The 9,712-nt window shown below is 31.8% G+C and overlaps 1 protein-coding gene and 1 non-coding gene across 2 annotated transcripts; one reads left to right on the top strand and one right to left on the bottom strand.

The window, feature by feature from the left end:
- Positions 1 to 5,632: 5,632 nt before the first annotated feature.
- Positions 5,633 to 6,217, bottom strand: LOC145040610 (uncharacterized). The gene has a single exon (XM_078988518.1). It carries the CDS (start codon positions 6,215 to 6,217, stop codon positions 5,633 to 5,635), a length of 585 nt encoding a protein of 194 aa, XP_078844644.1.
- A 1,013-nt stretch (positions 6,218 to 7,230) lies between these two features.
- Positions 7,231 to 7,337, top strand: LOC145044563 (small nucleolar RNA R71). The gene has a single exon (XR_013681513.1). It is a non-coding gene; the product is annotated as a small nucleolar RNA R71 (small nucleolar RNA).
- The last annotated feature ends 2,375 nt before the right edge of the window (positions 7,338 to 9,712 follow it).

Here is a 9,712-nt window from a genome sequence, read left to right as displayed (position 1 = left end):
TCATTATTTTTGTTGTTATATTCATCAATTTGTGTAAAAAAAAGTGAGTTTAACAAACGAGGAGATATTATTTTCCTAAATGAGCTTTCTAAATTAGGACCACTTAAGGTATGTGCGGTTCTAAATGCATCTTTAATTTAAAATCACATTGTATTATATTAAAAAGTTCGTTGTTATTAAAATTCGTGTTCTCCGATGTATTATTATTTTCATCTTATCTTCCACCATATTGATTAGGACCATCACTAAAATTGTTGGGCACACTTTCGTTATGATCATCTTCTCCTTCATCATCAGACTCTTCACTCTCATCCATCTATTCTTTCGACCCCTTTATATATATATATATATATATATATATATATATATATATATACTAGCAGTGTACCCGTGCAAAGCGGCAGGGCGTGTAAATTCTTTCAGTGATATGTTTCCTCTACAAAAATATTGTGTTACAAAAGAAAGTACATGTCGAAAACAAAATAATCAAACTATGGTGTTATTTGGGAAATAAAGTCATTTTTTGTTCCTGGACGGTAGGCTTTATAGCAGAGGAGGGAGCAAAGAGGTATATGCGATTGGAGGGATATTTAAATCAACATACTAAATTTAAGGATATCTAAAAGGGTTCAAAATTTGAATAAATCCGAGATTTGAGGGAACCATATCAAATTGTTGAGAAATATAAGGAGATTAGATGATAAATATTTGAATTCAAAATATGGTTAAAATTTAATATTATTTTATTAATGATTACTTGTTCTATCAGCTTCATCATTTGGACGTCTTAAAAAATATTATTATTATAATCAATCTATTTTTAGAAATAATTAGATTTCTTTTATAAGATAGTAAAGATGTATATATACATATATATATATATATATATATATATATATATATATATATATATGCTAATCATTACCTTAATATATATAAAAACATTGTTTTTTTCATTTTTTTTTAATTTTTATAAGCTATTTTTATCAAAAAAAATGATTTTAAATATACCAAAATTCATGATTTTTTTATTCTCTACAAATAGACATCCATATTGATATAGTTTTAAGATAAAATAAATTTTTTTTTAATATTTTCAGCTATCGTTATTCATAAATGAATAATAATGCATCATGTTTTATTACAGTACATTCGTTATTCACTTATGAATAAAAAGTATGATTTTTTTATTTTACAATTTAAGTATCATTCATATATGAATATAACATATAATAAACATAGTATATTCATATTTTAATATTTGACGATAAATTCACTTGTGAATATTAACATAGTATATTCACTTGTGAATGTTAGATGGTATATTCACTTATGAGTATTAAATGATATTTTATATGTGAATATTACATAGTATTACATGGTATATCACATGTGAATATTACAGAGTATATTCACTTGTGATTATTAGATGATATATTCACTTATGAATATTACACAGTATATTCACATATGAATATTACAAGGTATATTCACTTATGAATATTGAAGGTATTTTGACAAATATATATAATTTTTATATGTTATTCACATATGAATAACATACAGACTTGCATATTTATTTTGTGTTTTTAATAATCATATACTGATTCAGGTGAGAAAACATATTCATATGTGAATATAACGTGGTAATTTAGTTTATGCATTTCATCAAACAGTTGGAGTGCAAACAAGTTAACTATTTTAAAAATGTTAAAAACATCAAGTTATCAATTCCAAATCATCTTATACTTCCGATTTCGACTTCAGATGCGACATCCTATCTCTAATCGATTTCTCAATTTGATTTTGATTTCCGAAAATCCGATTGGGAACCTGTGAGTATCGATTCTAAGTCCCTCAATGTCGACTGTGATTGCGAGTCCAGAACTCTGATTCCAATTTCATGAACAGCAAAGAAATTCCGGTTTAGTTGAAGAAATTTGGATGATTATTGAAGGTTGGAGGAAAAGTTTTGATGATGAACGAACAATTATCGAATTCTCTATAGTTATGTATTTGAGATTGAAGGTTATTACGATATTTACAAATTTGTCACCGTGTTTTTTATGCTTAGATTAAATGAGTGGCTGAGAATGATTCCCCCATTCTCAATCTTTTTTATTTTCTCAATTGAACCCACCTCTCTCTCTCTCTCTCTCTCTCTCTCTATATATATATATATATATATATATATATATATATATATATATATATATATATATATATATATATATATATATATATATATATATATATATGGTTAGGTTATTGTATTCTAACTACCTATTGTGTAGCTATATGATTGATTGTGGACTAATCATTTTAGTTATTTTACGAAAATAAGTAATAAATATTATTGGTTTAAAAATAATTAATAAATATCATATAATTTCATTATAAGGGTATTTTAGTCAATTGAGATAAATTTAAAATAAGAAAATTCCAGATTTTTTTGGGATAATTAATTCTCTTAATTTAAAATTTTTGATTTTTTAATTAATTTAATTTTAATTCTAAATAAATTTTTAGTTATACCTGATTTTATTCTGTCAGGATGATATTTTGTTAGAATGATATTCTATAAGAATATGAGGATAAATATTTCTAACAAAAATACATATTTTGATTAAATGAACTTCTTGAAAAAAAAAACATTTTTGAACCATTAGTTGAAAAATAATAAAATTTGTGTATATTCATGGACATCTGAATGTAGATGTATACATAATCTTATAGAATAATAGTCTTATATATTTTTATACAATTGCACATATTCAAATACAATATCATAAAAATGAAATAAATGTTTTAAAAACATAGGATGATTAAATATATATTTTTTTTTTGAAAAATGCACTTGATCTTATTCAGTAGTGATTTTTGAGACCATGTTTCAATTCTGCCATAATTGAATCTTGATATATCTAATTCTTGTTCACAATTATCATGAAGAAGATGACATCACCATGCATGAAATGGATCCATCATCGTCTTTTTGCAGATCCTGATCCTGATCCTGATCCCGAATACCAGAATAAGAAGAATGACTATAAAAGAATAAGATCTTTCTTTTGCACTTTAAAAAATAACATGCATAAGGAATATACTTAAAGAATTTGTATTAATCAAGCATATACACCAGGAATAAAACAGGTATTATATATCAATGCGTGTAAAGTCAATGTTACCACAAAAATTTGCCTAAGAAAAAAATAGTTAGATTTAACATAAACACATATGGATCTAACTTATATACTGCACAATATTTATTTTTTAGTTAACTTCAAATGTTTGTAATCTCTTTAACAGAAAATGCAAAGTGAGATTAGAATATATATATGTGTATATATATATATATATATATATATATATATATATATATATATATATATATATATATATATATATGCAATGATAGTTCTTTTGAAGCTCAAATATCATTTTTACCTCTTTGTGGGGTGCTTAGATATCCCAAATACAGAATGGGGGATCCTCCTTAGAATGAATAAAAGATGTCAACACATGCTTCATTTATCCGAAAGATTGTGCATATAAACCCTTTATGTTGCCATTTTCAGAGAGCTTTGATCTTTTACTACAATATAACCTTAGAGTTAGATTTAACCTCCATCCTTATGCTTCTTATTCTGTTATCATGAAGTGATTAACATTGACCATTAATGTTTTTAGATCTTTGGATTGACTTGTTCCATGGGAATCCGATTGTGTATCCTAATTCAATTACAGGAGGCCATACCATGTTATAAGTCAAGAAGTTTCTCAAAGAAACGTATAGTGTGAAGCTGAAAAATCGCAATAGAGATAGACAAGATGACGTTGCTTCTTGTTTTCAGAAAGAAATCAAGAATGTTTTAAAATATATATACGATATTTGGAATGATGGAAGAGATTAGGTTACAAGTGGTGCTTATCACAAAGACAAAAGAGATTATTTTCTTACCTCAAGGCCGATGCTTCTCCAGGTTGTACCTTACACATTCATAGGGTTACAAGGTGAGGCAATCAAAGAATTTTATTCCCCTGAAATCACCATCGTTTATGCTCCCTTATGATGGAAGAAGTAGCCAATCGTGCAGTGTTGGAGGCACAATTGACCGTAAAAGAAGTAGCACGTTAGCGAATAGGGTTTTCCAATAACTGACGTACTGTTTCGATGTCCCACCAGTTGATCATCGTCGATGCAATAGAAATTTGAGTAAAACCGTAAGGAATAGAAAGATTGTTGTACTTGAGAGGAAACTCGGTGAGCCTTGGGTGCTGTGGTGTGAAAACTTATGATTTTTCCCCTTTAGGGTTAAAACCTTTATTTGATTAGTTTAAAAAACTTTATATTTTCGGTAATTAAGGGCAACACGTCGAGTTGGAAGTCCCAAACCAGTCATGCTGAAACGGGTTCTTAGCAAAAATCGCGAAATATCACCCAAACACTGCGAGTGGACAACTCATACTCACAGAGTTGGGAGTTCTGAACAAAAACTTTAACTTTTTTCACAAAAAGATTTTACCACACCCCACACTTAAGCCTTGCTTTGCCTCAAGCAACATTTAAATTAATTGAAGAATAACACTAAAATCCTTAACAAAACACAAATAAATAAAGGAAATAAAAGACGAAAATGAAAAGAAAGAAAAAGGAAAAGGAAAAGAAAGCAAACTCAAATGATGGGTTGCCTCCCACAAGTGCTTCTTTTTAAAGAGTATTTAGTTGGACTCCTTCCCACTCTATGTTGTGGAGGCTTCGAATGGAACTTCCCTCTTCACCCTTTTCTCTTTCCATCTTCTTTTGTAATGCTTCACTTTCCTTTTGTATGCCTTTTTCGAGTCTTCTTTTTTCTTTTTAGCGGCATTTTCTTCATAATTACACTTTGTTCCTTTACCTTTTTTTAATAAGCTTTGTCTTCTCTTCTTCTTTATGTTGTCCCACCATTTTCACTTCCATCTTGTCTATCTCGATCTCCTTTTTATTCACCCCCTCACTGTCACTTGAAATTAAAGTTTCTTCCTCGCTTTCTTTATATAATTAAGAATCGGGTGGTTGAAAAGTGAAAACTTCAAAAGTGGTAGAAACTAAGGTGTGAGGTTTGGTTCGCTTTACCTTCCTTTCTCGATGCTTCTCCCAAATTCTCCATTCTTCATCCATATTTGTTGACTCAATGTCTTCCATTTTCTAGTTAATCGTGTGCAAACCAAAGGAAGAGTTAGTGTCCTTATAGTTTGTGTCATTCCAATTCATGGTATTCTGCCGTTTCTTCTAACTCTCCTTCTTGTCTAGGATAAGATCAAAAGTAAACTTTACTAGTTTTTTCTTATTTTCTTCTAAAATACCCGCTTCCTTTAAAGTTTTGAGATTTAACAATGTTTCTGAACACGTAATGTTTATATCATCACCACAACATGTGTCCACTTCAGAGCTTCTTGTATATTCTTTACCTACACTTCCCTCAATTAGTTTCTCCAACTCTTGTAAGTCTCTTTGAGTATCAAAGTCCTGTTTCGAATAGAAAAATGAATTCCTCTAATTTGTTTTCTTGCCAATCTACTAGTTCCTTTTTTAACACCTCATCAATCATGTCTACCGAAGAAATCGCATCGTCACTCGACCTTGAATTCTTTACCACTTGATTGACTCTAAAGGTGACTGAATCATCTCCCACCTGAGGGTTAGTTTGGACTCTCGCATGTCCATGATAGCACAGGCGGTGTTTAGAAATGGTCTCCCAAGAATAATCAGGACTTGATGGTCATCCACCATATCTAATGTTATAAAATCAGCAAGGAACACTAATTTATCAACTTTAACTAGAAGATCCTTGCATATTCCCCTTGGATATGTCACCATCTTATTAGCTAGATAGATTTCCATATGAATGGGTCTTGGTTCTAGAAGGTTTAACTTTCTGAAGAATGAATATGGCATAATATTCACACTGGCTCCCGAGTCAGCCAATGTGTAACTTATAGCCAAATTCCCGAATTTAAATGGAAAAGTTACACTCCTTGGGTCCCCCATCTTCTTCGGTAGGTTGTTCATCATAGCAGCAGAATAATTTTTGTTTAAAATAACTTCCAATACTCCCTCCATCTTCCTTATATTGGTGAGGAGTTCTTTTAGGAATCTTGTATACTTTGGCATTTGATCTATGGCTTCAATGAAAGGAATGTTGATTTGTAGAGCCTTGATATGATTTAGAAACATCTTGTATTCTTCATTTTGTCTATCTTGTATAGCTCGACCTAAAAATTGCAATGGAGGTTGGTACGGTTTGATTGGAGGTTTATTTTTTTTCTTCAGGTGAAAAACGCGTCGAGTTCTTTTCCTGAACTCACCGATTTGAGTCGTCTGTTTTCCATTCACGGTTTTCTTTCTCTATTTACTGCACCATTTTTGGTTCTTCATTCTGGATTGGTGTCATAGTAGTGAAAATTTTCCTAAACTTTATTGTTATTGCATTTATATGTGCCACTCTTGGGTTTTTCTCGGTGTTGCTTGGAAACCCGCCTGGTAACCACTCATTGATTGGCCTTGCAAGTTTTCCTAGTTGCTTCTCGATGTTAAGGATTGAGACTTGCTGATTTCTCATCAATGTTGTCTGCTCTTTGATCATTGCTTGTTGCTCTTGTATCACTGCATCGGTTTCATTGTGACTCTTCTCGGATGTGGATGCAAATCGTGTAAGCATCTCTTCAAAATCCGTCTTCTTTTCTTGAACCGACTCTTCTCTTTGATAAAAACCTTGCATCTTTTGCCTATATTTTTCCTCCTTAGCCTTTTTATACTCATCATATGGTAGCCATTCCTTTTTAGGATTCTGCCAATCTTCATCATACCTATCCCCGCTTGAATAACAAACTTGAACTTTTTGGTTCCCGTTCGCATCAAGGTCACAATCTGTAGTAAGGTCGGGCTCACTACAGTTATCACATCCTACCCGGATGGCATGGATGGACTGGTCCATATTTTTCATCCAATGATCCATACTTTCCAACTTGCTCATCATTGCTGCCATATCATCCAAAACTGAGTTTACTGTTCCTCGAGTTGAGTCATGTCTCGGGTTATGATATTCTCTTGAGTGTTTAGAGAACTCTTCAATCAACTCTTTTATCACCGTGGGTGCCTTCTTTGTGAGTGGTCCTTGGGAGTCAAGTAACTGCCTAGTTGTAGCATTCACTCCATCATAAAAGATGGAGACTTCTTGTTGAACGCTTAGGTCATTTTGAGGGCAGTTCCTCAACAAGCCTTCGTATCTCTCCCACGCCTCATAGAGTGATTCTCCTCCTATTTGTTCAAAGTTGGCAATCTCCTTCTTCAATTTTGCTACTTTGGATGGCGGGCTGAACTAATCAATGAATTCTTCACGTATCTTTTTCCATGTCATTATGGACCCTAGAGATAGTGCTTTTAGCCAATCTTTTGCGGCTCCCTTGAAGGTTACCGGAAGCATCCTATGTAATACATTTTGGTGAGGCACATTATGAATGTTGAAGTAGCCGGTTTTGTTGTTGGCCTCATCGATATGCTTGTACGCATCTTCGTGATCCTTTCCATAGAATGGAATGTCCTTCAGCTGGTTAAGGATGTGACGTTTTAGCTCAAAGTTTGTTATTGCTGGAATCACGTGTTGCAAGAGTCCTGGCCCAGTATCATCACGCATCCGCCATTTGTATTCGCTTATGGTTATGTCTGTAGTGTTTGCCATTTCTTTTTATGGCTTGGTTTAAATCTCTTCTTCAAATTCAGGTGTTTCTGGTTCGTAATCTGACACCTTCTCGTCTTGAAGTTTAGCTTTACTGCTTGATTCGCTGATTGCCTTGTTTTTCTTTTTGTGAAGAATAGATTCTAGATGTTCCAAGGGTGGTACTATAGGAGAACTGAAGTTCCCGCTCAGAAACATCCTGAAACAAAACAAAAATTACGCGTAAAACAAACAACAAATGAAGAAAAAATGAAACTGGAAACGCGACGAACTCATCGTGTTTAGAGATGCACTCGGCAAGTTCAATGCAAAAATAGAAAAATAATAATAATGAAAATTTAAACAAAAAAACTTGTAACTTTATGTGAGATAAATCTCACACAAAGGATCGATAACACTAGCAAATAAAATTAACTATTTAGAACCGATCTCCGATAATGGTGCAAAAACTTGATACATGTTGAATGTACTAGTTTTAATCCTACTAACTTAAACTCAAAAACAAACATATGGAAGACAGTGTACCTATCGATTAGCAGTTTAGTTCAGACAAGTATGGTATCGAACAAAGGGAACGGTAAACAATTAAAATTAATACTAATATTATCTAAAGACAAAAATTATTAAAAAGGGTTTTTCTCTAGATTTGCAAGACTATGAACGTAAGCAATAACTTGAATACTTTAGCAAAGAGTAATTAACAACTAAAGAAGAAACAAAAGACAACTAGATTCAATAAGATTAAAGAGAATTCCATTTAGATTCTATTCACTTATTCATATGGTTAATTTAGTGGCAATTGCAATGGATTAATATATCATTGGTTACTGATTTCTAATATGATTAGGTTCATGTTCACTATTACTAATTCTCTAGCAAACAAGTTAATTCAAATAGTGACCAGTTGATTAAATTAACAGGTTACCTAGTGTTCAGTTCGAATCAAGTAAGACTTGTAATAATAGTTAATCAAATTGGTTTGTTCAATTAACTCATATATGGTTGGTCATCATACATGCTCATATATTATTTTACTTATTTTCTAGTTAACCATAGGTTATGTTCACAACACTAGTCATACAATCTTGTTTTCACAAAACCATAAGATTCAGGTAATCAAGCAGATGTTCATACAACTCAACATACTTAGTAATTAACATAAAATAATTATCATTAACACATGATGATCTTTTAACAATCTTAACAAGATAAATAACCAAATCAATTTAATCCAAAGCCACTAATGAAACCATATTCATAAGATCGTCTTGTCTAAACGAAAGTATGGAGTTCTAGCTCGTAACTACAGCAAATAAAACCATAAAAGCGAAATTCAATATAGCAAACATGATTCACACAAAGAATTAAGAGAAAAGTAACGGTTAAATGCCTTTGGTCTCTTCAGAATTAACCTGTAGTCAAATTTCAAGTTCCAAAGCTTCTTGAGAATGTCTCTGACCTCCAAAATTCGCTAAAATCCTCCAACCAACATTAGGGTTTCTAACAGAAACAATCCTTAAATAGGTTATGAAATTAGGCATAACTCATCTAGTTGGAGGACCAAACTCGCCAAGTTGTTTCATTAAAACGGCATGTACAGCAAGACACTATTTTGTCGTGATTTTCCGTCTCAACTCGTCGAGTTTTCGTATAAACTTGTTGAGTTCTTCTTTAAATTTTCCTTCTTCCTTAAAAATCCAATTTCCAAGTTTCCAATTGCTAAATCTGCTCCCTTTTCCTCCCGAACATATCTTTGTTGCTGAAAATGAAATTTTAAAGTAATTAAGTACCTTTTGTTCATTATTTGAGATAAAAACAACATAAAATATTAAGATAATGCATGAATTTTATAACTAACTATGCCTATATCATAGGGGGAGTGAGGGAGATGTTAGTTATGATTGGTGATGAAAATGAGAATCCAAACTTTCCTTTATATAGTGTCCAGCAAGCCTCATGCACCATGCAAGCCCATGCCCTCTTGGAAGGTCAAA

This window comes from Lactuca saligna, chromosome 4, assembly GCF_052625555.1.
Source record: "Lactuca saligna cultivar CGN05327 chromosome 4, ASM5262555v1, whole genome shotgun sequence".
NCBI lineage: Eukaryota > Viridiplantae > Streptophyta > Magnoliopsida > Asterales > Asteraceae > Lactuca > Lactuca saligna.
The sequence above is the reverse complement of the archived record's forward strand: the minus strand, read 5'-3'. Positions and strand labels throughout refer to the sequence as shown.